This window comes from Prionailurus viverrinus, chromosome B4 (genome assembly GCF_022837055.1).
Source record: "Prionailurus viverrinus isolate Anna chromosome B4, UM_Priviv_1.0, whole genome shotgun sequence".
NCBI lineage: Eukaryota > Metazoa > Chordata > Mammalia > Carnivora > Felidae > Prionailurus > Prionailurus viverrinus.
Window position 1 is genome coordinate 86,632,351 of NC_062567.1, and position 20,687 is coordinate 86,653,037.

The following is a 20,687-nucleotide window of genomic DNA, read 5'->3' on the forward strand; positions in this document are numbered from 1 at the left end:
GGGACTTTAAAAGCAGTATATATGTTTCACACTTTTCTGTAAGTATGGCACATTTTATATTTAAAAAAAGTAAAATATGATGAAAGCATGCCTTAAGTATTAATGTAAAGCATACCAATGTACTTATACTTTCCAGTCTTACAATATTATGATTTTTCTTTTCATAGAGCTCTGAGTAGTCTTCTTTTGTACAAAGCTTATCTACTGGGTAGTTGTGGTTTCTATTTCTGAGATCTTTAATGTGGAACAAAAATGCTCTGGATATTTAGTGTTTTCACAATGTTGCATTTGGCACAGCTTTTGCCTAATTTGGTATCAATTTTGTTTACTCTTAAGTCTTTTTTTTTAATTTTGTTAATGTTTATTATTTATTTTTAAAAGAGACAGAGCACGAGTAGGGGAGGGACTGAGAGAGAGAGACAGACAGACAGACAGAATCCAAGGCAGGCTCCAGGCTCTGAGCTATCAGCGTGGAGCTCGATGTGGGGCTCAAACCCATGAACCGTGAGATCATGACCAGAGCCAAAGTCGAACCCTTAGGTGCCACCCAGCCACCTATTATACCACCCAGGCTCCTTTAATACCTATTTTAGTAGATTTATAATATTTAATAAATTTATAATAAATACAAATTGCACATATTTTACAATCGGCTGGGAAACATATAGATGAATTGTTGGAGAAAAAATGTACAAGAGTATTAAAGAGCACCTACTGGCTGTGTGTGTTCACAGTGGCCTTGGTCTTGGTCGCTGTGCTTTAGAGCAGAAGTAGACAAGCTTTTTCTGAAAGGGACTAGATAGTAAATACTTGAGGCCTTGTGAGTCATATGGTCTCTGTCGCAATTACCGTAGTGCAAAAGCAGCCATAGATAAGTAAGCAATTGGGTGTGGTTATGTTGCAATCAAACTTTATTTACCACATCCAGCCCTTGGGCTAGATTTAATCCACTGGCCATAGCTTGCTGACCTATGATTGAGAGAATGAACTGTTAGTTAATCCAGAGTGTCACTTAAGCAGAAGACTGTTTAAGATGGTTTCTCCCCTGAAAGTCCTAAATAAATTTTCGTTTGTAGAGTAACAATCTCTTAGCTTGAAATCAGGTAGCAAATGGAATATAGTTAATTTCACAACAATAAAGGATGTTTATTATGTTACTTTAAGCATAAATGTAAATTATAAGAAATGTATTATAAATATTGTTATAAGGAATATATTGCAAATATTGGCCAAAGGAAATTTAATTGGTTTGGGAGAATAAAGGCATAATTATAAAGGAAAATAGATTGTAGTTTTATAAATAAAAGATTTCACATTTATGTGAAAGATTTCACATAATGATCATTAGTATCCCCAACAATAAGTGCAAAAAAGACTGTAACTGGGGCACCCGGGTGGCTCATTCGGTTAAGCTTCCCACACTTGGTTTCAGCTCCGGTCATGATCTTGTTTGGGTCATGGGATCAAGCCCCATGTCAGGCTTTGCTCTGGGTGTGGAATGTGCATGGGATTCTCTCCCTCTCCCTTTGCTCCCCCCTGCTTGCTCTTGTGCACGCACATGCACACACTCTCCTCTCTCTCTCTCTCTCAAAAAAAAAAAAAAAAAACAAAAACAAAAAACAAGAAAACAAAAGACTGTAAGTAATTCTGTTATAATTGGGATGCATTGCAACCCAGAAGTAAAATCCTGCAGGCAACAAATATTTGTAATTGAATGTGGAGATTTTCAAGTGATTATGATTTGCTAAGAGAAAAGAGAGGAGAGCACAAGTCTCATTTCCCATAATACCTAGATCTGTAATCAAATTCAGCCTTCTGTATATCTGGAATTCTTAAAATTTTTTTTTAATGTTTGTTTATTTTTGAGAGAGAGAGAGAGAGAGAGAGCATGAGCGTGGGAGGGGCAGAGAGGGAGGGAGACATAGAATCTGAAGCAGGCTCCAGGCTCTGAGCTGTCAGCACAGAGCCTGAGGCAGAGCTAGAACCCATAGGCCGTGAGATCATGACCTGAGCGGAATTCGGACGCTTAACCAACTGAGCCACCCAGGTGCCCCTATATCTGGAATTCTTAAAACAACTGGTGACGTGGCCTCTTTCAGTCCATCCTCAAAAGGTATTCAGAGGAACACAGTCCTCAACAGTAGAATTCCATTGGTACTTTGTCCCATGGCTCCTGCCCGGTAATAATAAAGTATTTGTCATCTTTTGGTATAGTTTCAAAGTTTCAAATTACTCCCTGTAAAAGTTTGCAGGTCACCTTGTCATATGAAGGATAAATCTTCGTTACTCTTATGGAATACTGCAACAGAATAATCCCCTCCTGCAACTAATTTTCCTGGTAAAGATATCTGTCATGTATTTTATTAGCCATTTATACAGAATGAAATTGAAATTAGATTACATCATATACTGCATGTCGTGTTTACTTTATCATTTTTAAGTAATCCTCTGTGCTAAAGCTTTTAGCCTTATCCTTTTGTCTCTAGAGACATGTGTTTAATTAAAAAGCAGCTTATTCAGAGTTCAGATTTTTCTTAGTTTGACGTATGCCCATACATAATAGTATTAAGATTTATCCATGAAAACCTGCCAAATTGGAATACTGCAGCCCCCATTTGGCCTGAACTCCTATTAGGAAGATGATAGAGAGATCATGGTAAATGGGTTAGGATAGTGTAGTTACCATGTAAACTGATTTGTGTGTTTTTATCCTTTTGTGATTGAAAGGGGATTTAAAAACTGAAATGGGTTAGATGACTAAAGTAGATGGCTTTAAAAGTTCCTTCCGGTGGAGATGCCGGGGGCTTTGTTAAAGGAAACTGCACCCGCCTGTTTTCCACCTGCAGCACAGGCTGCTCTAAGTCTCTAGGGCTGGTTGTTCCATCTTGGCTGTGAATGTTGAAAGTCGCCTAAGGCTTGGTCCTTGGCTTTCTACCTCTTGGTCCCTTGCCTTGATGGCTGCTGGATTTCTGTCACCAGTCCTGATCATCTTGCAGGGCTTCAGATTTGTATCCAACTGCCTTCTGGCCATCTCTGACCAGATGCCTAATGGGCATCTTGAACATGTCATACGCTCAGCTTTTTATCTCCGTTTCCCCTTTCATCGTCATCATTCTCCATGCACATAACAACTTTTTCTCATCCATTTTTTACACCTTAGCAAGTGGCACGCCTTTCCACCCATTTGCGTAAACCAAAAACCCAGTTCTCTCATTTCTCACATATAAATGCATCAGCAAATCCTGTCATCTGTACCTCCTAAATATCCCAAATTTTGCTATTTTTTGCTGCTTGTGCTGTCTCCTAGACAAAGCTCTTCGTCTCCTGCCTACACTTAGCTTTCTAAGATGTTACCCATCTTCCACTTAAGACCTTCTAATCAGTAATCCATTCCCCTCCCAAGCAGCCAGAGTATTAAATATAAACCAGACCTGTTGAGGGGTGCCTGGGTGGCATAATCGGTTAAGCGTCCGACTTCATCCAGGTCACAATCTCACGGTCCGTGAGTTCGAGCCCCGCGTCGGGCTCTGGGCTGATGGCTCGGAGCCTGGAGCCTGTTTCCGATTCTGTGTCTCCCTCTCTCTCTGCCCCTCCCCCGTTCATGCTCTGTCTCTCTCTGTCCCAAAAATAAATAAACGTTGAAAAAAAAATAAAATAAAATAAACCAGACCTGTTGATACCTATTTAAAATTCTCCAAAGGCTTCCCATTGTCTTTAGAATAAAATCTAAACTATTCACCAAGACCTTATGTGAACTGGCGCCCACCTGCCACTCCATGTCATCTTTTGCAACTTCCTCTTTAGTTACCATATGCTTTGGGTACATTGGCGTCTCTATTCCCCAGACTCCTGTAAACTTTTTCCTGTCTGGGCCCTTTCTACTCATTGTCTAGGACACTCTTCCAGAGCTTTGCAGATTCCTTCTTTTCATTCATGTTGCACCCAACTGCCCTATATAAAAGACCCACACCCTTTCCCCCAGCACTCCCTAGTCCTCTGTCTTCTCCATAGCATTTACCACCTGACCTATTTATCTGGGCTTGCTTTGTTCTCTCTCCTTCTTTGTGATTTGATTCAGGGTGGTTACAGAGATTTGTCCTGGAGATAAAATGCGTCTGGTGGCAGCTCCTCTGAGAAAAATAAGTGCCCATGGAGCGGGACATGTATTAGGCCACAAAGGATTATTGGTCCTACTCATTGGCTCAAGCTTATGCAACCTCCATTCTCCTCCTGTTTCCTACTTTGTATCCATTTCGATGTACCATTTTGACATTTTTGTTGCACAGAAGAAACTCAAAACAAGTTTTGCTAAATGCTTGGCTGTGGTTATTAAAGCAGCAGCAAGAATTAAATTGTCAGCTCTTTATGGACCATCAGGAACCCAGACATGAGAGCAGGTGTGCAAAAGTTGCCTGTAGAATTTTAAACATCCAGTTCAGTCCCACAAGATGCCCATCTCTCACAAAATAAGTTTGTGGTTTCTGAGGTGAGGTACTGAATAGCTAGAGAGGAAAATAGTAAGGGACAAAGATAATTTATTCAGAAGAAATCAACTTTCTTCATTTGACATCTGAAAAAGCTGTGAACTTACCTATTTCTGGTCCTGGGTTATGTGAAAACCGTTTTTGCAATTGTTTGCTCAGGTTGCACTACTGTAGAAAGACTCAAAGTAAGGGGTAGACCAAGTCGTTACCCAATACCCAGGACTCTGGAATGGTCAAAGCCAAAGCTTATTAATTAAAAAGCCAGAGACAGGACCCAGGACAAAAGATCAAGGAAGCCTCTCTGGTGGAGGCAGGAATGATGAAGTTAAGGTAGAATACTTCTGCAGAAGAGTTCCTTCTCTCTCCATTCTCATGACACCTGCAGTCACCTAGGAGCTTGGGGCTGCCCTGCGAATGATATTGGCTATTACTATTCCGAAAACACGTGTAGGACTTGTTTCCTTTGGAGTGCCATTATCTTCACTCCCATCTAGGACCAAACTTCTGCCCAGTAGGGCTTCTCATGTCCTAAGAGTTTATACAAACAAATTCTCTCCCTGAATAGCTGGGATCCATTTATACCTGACTGTATAACCACCAAGTATATATCAGCCAACCTCTCAGCCTTTGGAGCAAGATGAAGTGTTTGTCACAGTTCTCAAAACCTGGATTTCATCTTTACTTCTGATACTATTTGCAACCCTTTTGCCTAAAGAAGCTAGCTTACTGTGGTGATTTAGACTAATACCTAGTGGGATATGTCTTGACAGCTCTTAGGATATTAGAAAACGAATACTCTTCTACTTCCAACACTCTTTCCTTCCCCAATTTTAATCCATAATTTTATGTGTCCATTCAGGTTTCCACCCATCAGAACAACACTGTTTTGTTTTCATGAAGTATCTTACTGGTTTCTTATGTATTTTCATCATGAAAGGCATTTGGGTTATAACTCAACTCTTTGTGCAGAAGCTGGCTTTTCTTATCGTCATTAATAATTCATAAGCTCCATAGAATTACTTGAGGCCTTTTAACCAAGTATCGTGAATCTTAACATATCCAGTGTCATTTAGCTTCCAGTTTAGAAAAGAGATGATTCTGTGACTGGCTTTGCTGTCTCAGGAGACCTTGAAAGAGAATTTTATTGTTTCTTTTAAAGTCCAGGATGCGTGAAAAACCTAGAGCATAGACAATGATGCGTATCAGAAGTAACAGAAGCATGCTAATTAAGTGATCTTCTAGACTGATAAGCTCCCTAAGGATCAGAGAAGGCTATTGTCCACCAAGCTCATCACAGAAGCCTCTATGGTGAGGTATAGCATTCAAAATCCAGAAGACACCTGGGGAGTCCTTCTGGATTGGGTGTGAAGCCACACGCGTACTTCTCCCCAGCCTCTTAGGAAACCGCAGCTGAAAGCCAGGCTGCCTTACTAGGTCCAGACCGACCAAATCCACCTGGCCCCAGTTGGATGCCGAAGCATGCACCGTGCTTTCCTAACTTTGACATTTACTCCCCCAAAGAAGCAACTCTTAGAAATTTGAGTTTAAGTCTGGGACTAATACAAACTTAACATGTATTTTTCAGAACTCTACCTCAATTAGGTAGTTGGAGGTTGAATTTCTTTATTTTTTCTTTCTCTTTTCCCCTTGCTCTTCCTTTCTCTGTTGAAAAGACACTTGGTTTGTGTGGAGGGTGCTTTTCTCTAAGTTGTTTCTTCCTCTTAATATCAATTTTCCATGAACTCCCACTGAGATCAGTACTCCTAAAATAAAGCAGCTTCATTATAATCAAGCTGAATCTGTCTTCTTTCAGAATAGTGGTATGTTTTGAAGCACAAGTACATTTCAAAGAAACGAGGCCGTTTCCTTTCCCAATTCCTGTTTTCACAAGATGAGGTATTACTGAAAGGTGGAATAATTTTTTGGTCCCTCTGATGTGTATAAAACGGCTACACAGAACCTTTATGGATTTTGAGGCGCAGAAGGAATAAAAGAGGACTTTGTTCATCTGAAACTAGAATTTTTTAATTAACTGAAGATCATTCTCTATATTTGAGTGCAGCCGATTCCGCTAGAAATTTATCAATGATGAGACTGCTGCATTTCACAACTGTATTCTGCTTGCATTTGTAAATGTGACATAGCCTTTTTCTGATTTTTTAAATCAAATAATATATAATCAAGGATATTCTCTTGCCCACTAGTAGAAATAACCGCCAATGGAAGGGTTACAGTCCCTTTTATTTATTTTTTTGAGAGAGAGAGAGAGAGAGAGAGAGAGAGAGAGGGCACAAGTGAGCAAGGGGCAGAGAGGCACAGGGAGAGAGAAAGAAGGGGGGCTCAACTGAAGCGGGGTTTGTGTTCATCCAAAGTGGGGCTCATGCTCACCCCAAACGGCTCAACCCCAAGCTTGAGCTTACCTGATGTGGGACTCACGCTCACGAACCGTGAGATCATGACCTGAGCCAAAGTCAGATGCTTAACCGACTGAGCCACCCAGGTGCCCTACAGGACCTTTTTTAAATCAGTGTTTTAGTGTAGTGCTTCTCAAAACTTTTAATGTACGTATAAATCCCCTGTGGATTTTTTTTTAAACTTCAGATTATAATTCAGCAGATCAGGGGTGGGGCCTTAGATTCTGCATTTTTGATGAGCTTCAGGTGATGCTGATGGTCTATAGACCACACTCTGAACAGCAAGATTTTATAATGTCTTCATAGAAAAATCCCAAATTTAATAATTCTGAAATTGGAGTGTGAGGGTAGAAGTAAATATGTTGACATTTCAAAGGACAGGTCAGTGATTGAATCTGTACCTTCCTAAAAACAGAAGTGATGTGCGCGCCTGGGTGGCTCAGTCTACTGAGTGTCCGACTTCGGCTCAGGTCATGATCTTGTGGTTCGTGGGTTTGAGCCCTGCATCAGGCTCTGTGCTGACAGCTCAGAGCCTGGAGCCTGCTTCGGATTCTGTGTCTCCCTCTCTCTGCCCATCCCATGCTCATGCTCTGTCTCAAAAATAAATAAACATTAAAAAATTAAAAAAAAAAAAACAAACCAGATCTGATGGTTCATATCCTGGTGGATGTTACTTCGTTTGTGCCCCTCTAGTGTTCTTTTAGTAGCAAAGTAATGGACAACTTCTATTCAAATTCCTTGAGAATGGAAATTACATTTTACTGTATTCCAGTCTTCGTATTCCTGGAGCCTAGCAAATTCCCAGGCACCTAATAGACATCTAATTACTAGGTTAAACTGAATCAAATTGAATTGATTGGATTGCATTAGAACAATATAGGGATGACCTGGTTTTGTACCTTTTAAAACCACTCCCTCTTTAGGAGATTTATATTGCTTTTATGTACAAATTTAAAATTCTTTCAGTAATTTATAGCTGACCAATATCCAGAGTTATTTTTTTTTAAGTTTATTTTATTTTTGAGAGAGAAAGAGAGCATTAGTGGAGGAGAGCAAAGAGAGAGGAAGACACAGAATCCAAAGCAGGCTCCAGGTTCTGAGCTGTCAGCACAGAGCCCGACGTGAAGCTCAAACTCACGAACTGCGAGATGACCTGAGCCGAAGTCAGACACTTAACCGACTGAGACACACAGGCACCCACATCCACAGTTATGTTTTTAAAATTGTATTCTCTTAAAATGCAACATGAAGAAAATAAATGCAAATACAAATTAAAGATAGTGAAGATTTAAGAATCCCCAAATTCTCTCTCTGATAAAAGGACTTTGTCAGTCATTTCTTATTTACAAATTTTGTTCTGGGGATAAGAAAGAAGGCATTCCTGAACTTTTTTGGCAGATTCAAAGCTGTTTTCTCACTTCTGAAAGAGTACAGATTATTATTGAGTCCTCAGTAAATTATGCAGATCCAAAACATTACAGTTAGTATGTTTGCATCCTACATGGATTTCAAAAAAAATCGTAGGATCAGTATGCACAAATAACCTTAAATGCTATTTTTTATTATTTCCTTTCAGTATTTGCTTTTGCTTTTATTTTTTAACAGCTTTCTTTAGATATTATTCACATACCATATAGTTCACTTAAAAGGCTACAATTGGCTTGTATAGTATATTCAGAGTTGTGTAGCTGTCACCACAGTCCTTTATAGAATATTTTCGTTACTCCAAAGAGAAGTCCTATACCCCTTAGCCGCCACCATCACCCCAGTTTTTACATCCTCTAGCAACCATTAATCTACCTTCTGTCTCTACAGATTTACCTATTGTAGACATTTCATATAAATGGAATCCTACAAGGTGTGGTCTCTTATGGCTGGTTTCATTCACTTAAAATAATGTTTCAAGGTTGATCCATGATGTAGCATGTTATCAGTACCTCGTTCTTTTGTATGACTGGATAATGTTTAGTTTTGTCAATTAGTTGGACATTTTTAGGTTGTTTCCACTTTTCAGCCATTATTTATAATACTGGTTTAGGGGCATCTAGGTGGCTTTGTCAGTTAAGCGTCCAACTTTTGGCTCAGGTCATGATCTCACGACTTGTGGATCAGGTCATGATCCCACTCATGACCTCGTGAGTTCAAGCCCTACATCAGGCTCTCTGCTGTCAGTACAAAGCCCACTGTGGATCCCCTATCCCTTCTCTCTCTGCCCCTCCCCCACTCATTCTCTCTCTTTCTCTCTCTCAAAAATAAACAAACACTTTAAAAAATAATGCTGCTTTAAACATTGATGTACCAGTTTTTTTGGAATTTTTTTTTTACTTTTCTTGTATGTATTACTAGAAATGGAATTGCCAAGTCATATGTTAACTGTGTGTTTAACTCTTTGATGAACTGTCAGACCCTTCCAAAGAGGCTATAATATATCACATTCCCATAAAAATTCCAGTTTCTCTACATCCTCCCCAATGCCTGTTATTTGTCTTTTTCATTATAATCATACTTGTGGGTGTGATGTGGTATCTCTTTGTGGTTTTGATTTGCATTTCCCTGATGACTAATGATGTTGAGCATCATTTCATGTGCTTGTTGACCATTTGTATGTGTTTTTGAGAAATGTCTGTCTAATTCCATTGCCCATTGTTTAGTTGGGCTATATGTCTTTTTATTATTGAGTTGTAGGATTTCTTTATATATTCTGGATACAAAGTTTTTAGATCAGATATGATTTGCAAAAAAATTTCCCATCCTGTGGGTTCTCTTTTTACTTGATAGTGCCCTTTGAAGCACAAAAGTCTTCAAATAATTTATTTTTTCTTTTGGTGCTTGTGCTTTTGATGCTGTATCCAAGAAACCAATGCCTAATGCAAGGTCATCAAGGATTACTCCTGTGTTTTCTTCTAAGTATTTTATAGTTGTAGTTGTCACGTGTAGGTCTGTGATCCATTTTGAGTTAATTTTCATATATGGTGTTCTTTTATTTTTTAAGTGCTGTGATCTTGGCTACCATGCAAGTCTGAACAGAGCCCTGAGAACATACCTCTCTGCAGAGTATAATCTTGAAACTTCCAGACATGAAGGCTTAGACATTATTGAGAATGCGGTTGACAATTTGGAGCCCCGGAGTGATAAACAGAGATTCATGGAGATGTACCCTGCAGCATTCTGTCCACCGATGAAGTTTGAGTTTCAGTCTCACATGGGTGATGAGGTCAGTGGTTGACATATATATATATATATATATATATATATATATATATATATATATATATATTTTTTTTTTTGTAATGTTTATTTATTTTTGAGAGAGAGAGAGCGTACGAGTGGGGAAGGGACAGAGAGAGAAGGAGACAGAGGATTCAAAGTGGGCTCTGCACTGAGAGCCGGGAGCCCAGTGCATGACTTGAACTCAGGAAGCATGAGATCATGACCTGAGCGGAAGTCAGATGCTTAACCAACTGAGCCACCCAGGTGCCCCGGTAATTGATTGTTTTAAAATTAATGAATTGTCTTTTGACTTATGTTACTCTTCACATGCTGTACCCCACCAGTTGTCAGAATTCTCAGTTGTTTTCTCTCTCCTGCCTTTGCATGGGATCTTAGCATTGTTATATGCTAATATCAGCCATCACCACCTTTGGGTGAAATGCCTACAAAGGCCAAACCTACGTGCAAACCCAGTTTTTTGTAAGCACTAACCCATCTCAGAGTTCGTCCTACCTCTACCTCTAGACATTCCGATTTAAATTCAGAACGAACTATTTTGCTGGCCCAGTAGAATCTACCTGAAGACTTCCTGTGATCTTGATTTAAAGATTTTCACAAAGAAAAATAATTGTAAATGGCAGGAGAATGGGAGAGAGGGGGGAAAAAATGCAGAACATTTATTTAAGACTGTAGTTGTTTCCAAACTGGTAAAATGAACATTAGACATGATATATTGTATCTTGGGTTTTTCATATGAATTTAGCTTTCTGTCCTATTTTACCCAAGGGGAAAAAAAATCCACCTAATCCGTTCATGAGTTACAGTGGTATATTTTATCGTCTGCGGCTGGGAAAACAAGAAGACCCAATTAATGAGCACGCTATACAGCACTTGGTATCCCAGCTGTGCAAAACAATACTCAAAGATTAACAACTCAATTTTAGCTCATTGTGGTGACAGTATGGTTTTAAAAATAGATATAATAGCCATGACAGATTTCTTCAACGTCATCTTTTTTTTTCTGAGACACCTAGTGTTAATACTTATAAGTTATATGTGCGCATGCTGCATTTCTAACCTAATATTATATTTGCTCGGTTTGCTAGAGTAAAATACTCGATTAGAAATGGTGAGCAGTTTTTCTGCCAATAGCACATGTGTTTGACAGGCAAGTGGCTTATCCTACCCAGAGTTGTGTTTCCAAAACCAAATGATTACTGTTATATTTTTTAGTTATGGATATGTCAAATATACACAATGATAAAATATCACAAATAAGTGACTTCAGTTGGGTTAGTACTTTTTCCTTTTTTTTTTTTTTTTAATTTTTTTTTTCAACTTTTATTTATTTTTGGGACAGAGAGAGAGAGAGCATGAACGGGGGAGGGGCAGAGAGAGAGGGAGACACAGAATCGGAAGCAGGCTCCAGGCTCTGAGCCATCAGCCCAGAGCCTGACGCGGGGCTCGAACTCACAGACCGCGAGATCGTGACCTGGCTGAAGTCGGACGCTTAACCGACTGCGCCACCCAGGCGCCCCCCCTTTTTTTTTTTTTTTAACTATTATTATTTTTAATAAAATGAGTCAGTTGCCCTTTTTTTTTTTATGGCCTCTTCTGCCAGGGAGCAATAATTTCTGTGATGTTTCGGAGACTCCGTTAAAGGAAACCCCCATCTGCTGGAGCATTTCTATGACAAGGAAGATGAAAAGAAACGATTTTGCTTCTGGTGCAATTTTAATGAACTAAATATAATAAAATTAAAAGGCTCTAATTGTGACCTTATCCGTAATTGAGACCATAGCCAAAATATCTTTCTGCCAAAGACTACAAGGGGCCTCTTCACGTTCACGATGAAATCACGTGATGTGGCCGATGTTGGTAAAGCAAGCCATGGTTAAAAGATGGTAACAGTTACGTCTTCTGAGTTTTTACTGTGTGCCAGACAGTGTTCTAAGTGCTTTGTGTACATTAACTCATTCCATCCCCACCACAACCCCATGGTGTAGGAACTCCTGTTATCCCCATTTTACAGATGAGGAAGCTGAGGGTTAGTAACGTTACACAGGTACCCGTCTGACTGTCACTAGGAGGCTCTGTGGCCTCCCCTCCTTTTGCCTGTGTGGTTCGTTTGGATCATCCCTTGCACTCTGACCTCTGCCCCCTGCCCCATAGGCATTCAGAATTCCCACAAGTGAGACCTCAAGATCAGAGCTCACTCTCCAGCAAGTGCCCCATTTTTAGAGCGAAGCTTCCTGCAGCTGCTGTCTTCCCCGTCATCCATCCCCAGGCCCCACAGCTGCGTTCTGCCCTTGCCCCTGACATAGCAAGTCCGTGTTTAAAACTGAAGTGTCGAAGCGCCTCTTGGAAGGAAATACGTAATTGGAATCTTGGGCGGGTCAGCATGACTCGTGCAGCATCTGAGCAGGAGAACCCTGCCTCTGGAGGGTGGCTTGCTGGCCCTGTTATAACTGCGGTTTCTGATTCCCCATCAGGTGTGTCAGGTCAGCGCTCAGCAACCAGTCCAGGCAGAGCTCATGCTCAGGTACCAGCAGCTGCAGTCCCGGCTGGCCACGCTGAAAATCGAGAATGAGGAGGTGAGTATACTCTCTGCCCCGCAGGGAATCCGAATTCTAATGGGACTGGAAGGCATGTGCTCGTGACCTAGGCATATTTAGTATTCCAAATGCGTCTCTTCATCAGGCATTTTTAGCTAAATCGTGGTTCCTAGAATACTCTCTTTGTAGAGGATGAATGCAAAGATTCTGTAGTCTACCAGAGATGAATTCTTCACCAGGGATCCACGGCATACTCATGAAAAAACACACATTTTATTCTTAAATTCATAGTTCATGTGGAAAACAGTTCCCATAAATGATTAAACTCAACATGGGTCCAAGAATACACAGTAGTGTGTGAAATAAAACTTTTGACTGACGTGTTAATTTAATCCTAACTTTTTTGGAAGTTAGTACTTTGCTTTTATGTGTTCTCTAAATTTTTGGTACTGAACATGGCAGTACTTATACAATTAGTACAGAAATCCTATTTTAAAATAGCACTTGAGTGAGAATAGGAAACTATTTATTTGCTGACATTACTGGATTTAAATGGATAGAACATAAAATGTGAATTATAAATATATGTCGAACCAGAAAGCAGTCATACAATTCAGCTGCCTGTTTCTGAAATTAATTTAATTGGATCCACATTCTTGTTAAATAAAATATGAACTGCATATGTTTCTAAGGCTCTCAGTTATCATTTACAGGTACCCAAATCAAACTTACTCAAGTCAGAAAGTTTATTTAGTGGTCAATGTTTGCATAGCCTCGGGAATGATCGGATCTGTGTTCCGATGATATTATCAGGAATCTCTCTTTTCATTACTTTGAAGTTGTATTTTTTGTTTTCAACTTAAATCCAAGTTAGTGAACATATAATAATGATTTCGGGATTAGAAGTTAGTGATTCATCACTTACATATAATACCCAGTGCTGATCCCAACAAGTGTCCTCCTTAATGCCCCTTGCCCATTTAGCCCTTACCCCCATCCGACACCCCACCAGAAAACCTCAGTTCGTTCTCTGTATTTAAGAGTCTCTTATGGTTTGTCTCCCCCTCTGTTTTTATATTATTTTTGCTTCTCTTCCCTTATGTGCATCTGTTTTGTTTTTTAAATTCCCCATGTGGGTGAAATCATATATTTGTGTCTTTCTCTGACTAATTTTGCTTGGCGTAAGTGATAGGTATTTGATAGGGATTGCATTGAATATGTACATTGCTTTGGGTAGTATCGACATTTTAGCAATATTTGTTCTTCCAGTCCATAAGCATGGAATTCCATTATTTTGTGTCTTCTTCAATTTCTTTCATAAGCTTTCTAGTTTTCTGAAGTTGTATTTTCGTATGTGTCGGTAGTTGTTTTCCCTCAAATTGGGATAGCCAAAGCTACATGGTCCTATAGCTTGCCATCTCACCTCATCCCACTGTCCTTATCCCTGAACTAGGATCCTTTATTGTCCTGAGTTAAGTCATGCATACTTCTGGACCAACCAATACACGCAAGAAATGGGATTCTGTCATTGATCACCTTATATATTGTGCTCATTCATAGAGCCCTTTGGCTGACAGCTCCAACAGAAACATGTTTTTCTAGAGACAGTTCCTGAAAGGAAGGAATGTGAGATAAAAAAAGAAAACAATAATAATTCACCTTGATGAAATGAATTACCAAAATTCACTTTGATGTACCCTCTTTTATTTTAATCCCACTGGGATGTTTTTAGCTACATGAACACGTTACTTGGTTCTGTTCAGAGAGAGTGATGTGTTTCTAGACCAGTATAGTTTGGTCAAAATGCATTGCAGCTTTCTGGCTTCCATTCTTTCTAGAAGAACCAAACCACCCCTTATTCAAACATGTGTGTTTAAGATGCAGCCATGTGATGAAGTCTTCAGTTGCTGTGTAAAGTCCCACAAATGAGCCTTTATTGCTCTTCTTGAAGTGTTTTAGAGCTTAGAGTTTTGTGGAGGCATCACAGAATACTTGCCTAATGCAGTTTATTGGATCCTGATAGACCTACAGTTTGTATGTCTAATGACTTCCTGTTGTGGTGGTGTTTTTGTTTTTGTTTTTGTTTTTGCATATCCTCCTGCTGTTTTATTTGGAAACAGCCTCTAAACTCTAGGAAAAGAATGTGTTGTGCCCAGGGTCAAAACTGGCGGCCCAGAGACCTGTTTTGTTTGCCTGCCACAGTTTTTGCCTGTTAAAAATGAGAGTCTGGTGACTGACCCCGGATTGCCTCACAAAGGGAAGAGCTGGGGTACTTGAGTTCCACTTTGCCATAGCCGTTCAGCTCCCAGTTTTCTTCCATTGGACTGTTCGTTTCTTCGCCCATTTGGCTTCTGCAGGCCTTTGAGTTTTTGACCCTTCACGTATGCCCTTTTGGGCACAATGTAGAAAAGCAGTGTCCTGCTGATAGTGGCAGTCAGTGCTTTCTGAGAATTAAAAGACTTATTGTAGTAACAAATGAATTATGTTGTCTTGAGGTTTCTGATGAGCATGACTAGTGGTTTATGATCTGTTGGATATGGAACAAATTCATTGTCATGGAATGGGATTCCCATTGAAAGGAAGATTTAAATTGAATTTTCGACAATCGATAGATTTCCATTGGTATAGAAGGAGGAAACAATGTTTCACTATATTTCAAGATGCCCTGGAGGAACCTTGGTTTCCCAGAGCAATTTGGTCATCGACCAGCTCCTCCCTGAGGAAGAGCCAAAGGTGAAGCTCAAGTCAGATGATGAGAGACCTTGAGAGCTGACTTGAGGGGTTTTGTTACTGTTCATTTCAGTACAATAAATATTTGTTCAACAACTTCTACGTTCCCCGTATTTTGCCAGGTGCGGAGAGTACAGAGATGAATGTCACAGCATCTATCTAGCATGAGAGCCAAACCATAACAAATCATTTGTATCATGTAAAAAATAAGAGCCGGGACGTGGGAACAAAATTGCAATCGTTGCCAATTTTGGAGTCCTGTATAGCACTTTTCTCTACCAGAAATAGAGAATCTGCCTCTGATAGAGGCAGACCTCCACTGATAGAGGTCAGAAAAGTGACCTGTCACTATCAGATCAAAGTATACAAGTAAAGAAACATGTATAATTCTGTATAATTCTCTGCCTCTGCCCAAACAGCTATACACAAAGTCCAGAATTCACTGGAGAGAGAGAGTTTGGCTAACTAAAAATAATAATGACTGCCCAGCGAAGAGATAAAAGTTGAAAGGGAATTTCATCCAAGTTTACAAAAGCATGGACAGTGTAGCTAAATAGAACACGAACCTTTTCACCAAATTTTAAACAACTACAAATAATGGGCACCATTCAAAACTGTAGGAAGCCTTCTTAGAAGGGAATTTGCATGCTAGGAGCCTACAGGCCATGGATACATTTTGTTTGCTCCACAGCATTTGATTTTTAAAACTTAGTTGCTGTCATTTAAAAATTAGAAGTTGGGGGCACCTGGGTGGCTCAGTCAGCTAAGCATCTGACTTCGGCTCAGGTCATGATCTCACAGTCCGTGAGTTCAAGCCCCGTGTTGGGCTCTGTGCTGACAGTTCAGAGCCTGGAGCCTGCTTTGGATTCTTTGTCTCCCTCTCTGCCCCTCCCTGCTCGCTCTCTCATTTTCTCTCTCTCTCTCTCTCTCTCTCTCTCTCTCTCTCTCTCTCTCTCAAAAATAAATAAACATTAAAAAAATTTTAAATTAGAAGTTGGGAGTAAAAATATCTATTTCCAGCTTCTAAACAATTAGAAAGTCTGATCACACTAGACCTGCATTTCTGCGAGGTGATGACTGGCTTGAGCAAAGATGCTCCGCTTAGACACAGAGCATGTGCTTCCTGTTTGCCATGCTCCCCACTCAGCCCGCTTGCCTCGTTTTCATCACTTCCTTGGCCCTTGAAGATATCTGAGCTTGCAGCACAGGCCTTAGAACAAAGAGAAGCATTTGTGAAATGACCTCAGGATACTCGCACATAGTAAAAGCTGAATAAGTTTTGAGAAGGGCTTGACTGAATTTGGGGTGGATACTCATTTATAATTTGTCACTTCACAATTTTACAGGGCAAGCCTTATAAAATGAGCCTTCAGTCTCATTATGCTACACTCTCATATCCCTGGTACCTCAATCTTCACGATTTCAAGTTCCAGGCGGCTGGCCGACAAATATTTATTAGTGCGACTGTGGGTTGTGCACATGGAATTAACAAAGAGCCTGCTGCCCACGCTTTATTCCCATTTTTTTTTTTAGTTGTTATTAGAGAGAGTGTGTTTGTGTGTGTGTGTGTGTGTGTGTGTGTGTGTGTATGCGCGCGCGCGCGCACATGCACGCAAGCAAAGGAGGGTCAGAGAAAGAGACAAAATCCCAAGCAGGCTTCATGCTGTCAGTGCAGAGCCCTACTTAGGGCTCCATCCCACAAACTGTGACATGACCTGAGCTGAAATCAAGAGTTGGCTGCTTAGCTGAGTCAGCCACCCAGGTGTCCCTTGTTTTCTTTTTCTTTAAGTTTTTTATTTGAAACATTAGTAAACATTACTTTTAAACACAACACTTTCAAAGCAACTTACATCTGAATAATCATCTGTACCTTTGTCACTATAAATATTCTCCAGACATGTTCCAATCTAATGTCACACCATCTTACACATGTTCTTAAAGTTCGTTTTTAACATCTGTTACAGGGATTTCAGCTTAGGGGACATTCTCTTTGCTCCTTTCTTTCAAAGCTAGCTCTGGAGTAATTCCCCATACAACTACATTTCCCTTTTCTTAGAGTTCCTCTTTCCGTCCTTTACCTACACACAGCCAAAGAAAAGGAGAATGAATTGTAGAACTAGAGTGATTATACCTTTTGTATTTTTAGTACAGCCTTAGTTTTAAGTAGTTTGCCCGATTTTCAGACCAGTTGTCCCAATATTTGTCCAGAAAATAGTTTCCGTAAGCATTTTACTTCAGTGCTATGACTAAAATCTCACGTATAAAATGAGTTTCTTCTAAGTTATAGTACGTTTACCCCCTTGAAGGGAATGGAAAAGAGAGAAAGCTGCGATTCCTCAATTAATTTGCAACACTGTGTAATGAACTGACAGCCCCATATAAATTTTCCTAGCTTTATTTAAAATCTTTCACTGACAGTTTACTAGGGAATAATTCACAGACTATTCTAAAAATACATTCCTCACACAGGATATTTTCAACTGTAATGAACAAGATTTTACCTAAACCTTGAAACAATTTTCATGGCCTGGGTAATTGAGGGAAGTAAGAGATGTTTTGGTTATCTACCTCAGGGTTGAAAAGTCATATTTCCCTCAAGAATCACATTCCCATAATATCATTGACTACAGCAGAATCCCAAGTCATGTAAATCTGTGATCAAACCATTATGGACAGTTATCAGATGTGGAGCTTGATAACTACTTAATCATAGTTACTATTTCTGATCTTCTCTGTGGCTTTAACTTCATTTTTGCTTAAGTATTTTTTAATTTATTTAAATGTTTCTAACTTACCTGCAACTTTCTGTTGATGAAGTTAACAGTAGAAGCCTAAGAAAAGATAACTGCCATTTATCCATTAAACGATAGTATCATCTTGGGCCAAAATTGAAAACAGGGATCATTTGTCTTTCACTGTAAACACTTATTTTTAGAAGCAGTGTGTGTGCGTGTGTGTGCGTGCATGTGTGTGTGTGGTTTCAGATAAGCTTTAACTCCCCACAGGAAGCAACTTGATCCAGAAGAATACCAAGCAGAGTGAGGAGAGTTTTTAGAAAGGGTCTAGAAGTGAGTCATGGGCTAGGGCACCCTAGAAAGGATGGCGAGCTCAGGATGGCTGATATTCACGAAAGTGCGTGTTGCTGGCTTGTGCTGAGTGTTGCTTTGATGACTGTGGATTTGCAAAGAGGATGACTTCAACCTCTACCATTCATTTAGTGAAGCCTTTGGATGATCTGTTCTGTCCCAGGCACTGTGCTAGTGACTAGAGATACAAAGATTAATAAGCTGGCTCTAAACTCAAGTTGTTTCCCTTATAGATGGCCAGCATCTCCCTCTAAACAGTGAGGTAGGTGCTTGTGAGAAATGGGTTTGGCATCGCGCTCCTCATTATCCAGCACAGGCGAGGTCACTGGCATCTCTCTGTACCAGGAGCAAGGGGTGTCATGGCAAGATGCTCTGCTTTTGCTCCTGCCTTCTGTGCCCTGTGCTGGCAGTATGGCGCTGTACCCTTGGCTAGTTAACTCTGGCACTGATCCGGTCTCTGTGTGTGTGCACATGCGTGTGTGGTCTCTGTGCGGTAATATTTCACACATCTGAAATGATACAGTGCTGTAAGTGAAATGCATCTGAGGTCAGTGATGGCAAGAAGTAAGTAGGTAGGTGGGGAAGGGAAGGCAGAGCTGGGAGCCATCTTCACACATGGATTGATGAGTCTTAAAGGTTGAATGGGCCTGAGGAAGGTGCAAGGTATGGTGTCATAAAATGTTTGTGTTAGAGGTTGGACCGTGTTCCCCCAAAATGTATATGTTGAAGTCCTGATCCCCCACTACTTCAGAATATGACTTTGAAGACAGGGTCTTCACAGAGGTAATTAAAGCGAGGTCAGTAGGGTGGACCCTCATCCAACGTGATTGGTGTCCTTATAAAAAGAGAAAATTTGCGCACAGAAACAGAGAAGGCCATGTGAAGAGACACAGAAGATGATCATCTTCAAGCTAGACCTTCCCTCGTGGTGCCCACAAGGAACCAAGCCTGCCAGAACCTTGACCTCAGACTTGTAGCCACCAGACCCGTGGGACGATAAACTGCTGTTGTTTAAAGCTCCCCAGCATGCGGGACTTGTTCACAGCAGCCCTAGGAAACGAATAGTATGTTTAGAGAATGAAACCAAAACAACTGTTTTGTCTTCTCCGATGATTGTAAGGTCCTGTGAGTAAAAAGGCAAAAGAGCCAGTCTGCAGAAGCCCGCCACAGTCCCCTCTTCTCCATGGTTCATTTGGATTGTCATCTCAGAGTCCAAGCCACCTGGGCACTCCTCCACTGCGGTACATTCTTCAGGTTTTTCTTCATTCCTTGTCACGTTGTTGGCCTCTCCTGCCAAAGCTCACTGCGTTTTCCTGCTGCTGATGGGGAGTCATTACAAGCCTCGTATCAGCTATTTCATATTTGCCTCATTATATTCCCTCCTGTGACTTATTAACATGACTAGTGTGTCAGAAGCTGGTGTTATTCTTTGTCGAGAACATCCCATGGGGTAATATGTAGTCCCAGCCATCGTGTTTGGTGTTTTCTGTCACATCCTTTATTTTTTATGACAATTCCAAATTTAACCGTGACACTCTTGCTTCCGAAAAGAAAGTTCAGAAAAGGAAAAAAAAAAAAAAAAAGGCGGTGTTGTTAACAATGGCAGGGAATCACGAGGCTGCCGACGGGTCCACAGTTTGTGGGCCTGTTACCATGGGCCCTGGTGGGTGTGGATCCTGTCTAGCCCCAGGGTGGATGGTACTGCCTCCAAGACCTGGGTCAGTAAGTCTGGTGCTGGGACAACGGTTCACTTCAAGACCCACGGTTGGTCCACAGTGTGTCTGTTACCAGGTGCTTGAATGGGTGTGGCACCCTTCAATTACCTGGACAGGTTCTTGGCCGGCGGGACTGGCCCTGTACCACAGATGAATGCAGCTGGCACAGAGTCACAGGTCCACTTCAGCGTCCATAGCCAGGACCAAGGTAGGCAGGCCTGCCTCCAGGAGCACTGAGAATCATGCTTTCTAGCAAGTCACTGAACATACGTGACGGCTCCATGACCAGTGCTGAGAGGGACCGGAACTGCATCATGGGTTTCTACACAGTTCATAGCTAGGACCAACGTCAGCAGGCCTGTTACCTGAGGCGCAGGTAAGTGTGACTCCTCATGGGTCCCTTGGCAGTTATTTCTGGTCGCAGGACCAAAGCCAAACAAGACTGTTACGAAGCCCACAGCAGGACTTGGCTGTTTCTGGCTCAGTAGCCAGG

General features: G+C 40.8%; 1 protein-coding gene across 3 annotated transcripts in view; it reads left to right on the plus strand.

Annotated features, from left to right (window-relative positions):
- Window positions 1-20,687, plus strand: part of SRGAP1 (SLIT-ROBO Rho GTPase activating protein 1) — a 284,852-nt gene that overhangs the window by 199,826 nt on the left and 64,339 nt on the right. For all 3 annotated transcript variants that reach the window (XM_047865066.1, XM_047865065.1, XM_047865067.1), the window contains exons 7-8: window positions 9,891-10,112; window positions 12,601-12,702. In XM_047865066.1, the coding sequence (XP_047721022.1) occupies window positions 9,891-10,112; window positions 12,601-12,702 (324 nt within the window). The remainder of the gene's footprint in view (window positions 1-9,890; window positions 10,113-12,600; window positions 12,703-20,687) is intronic.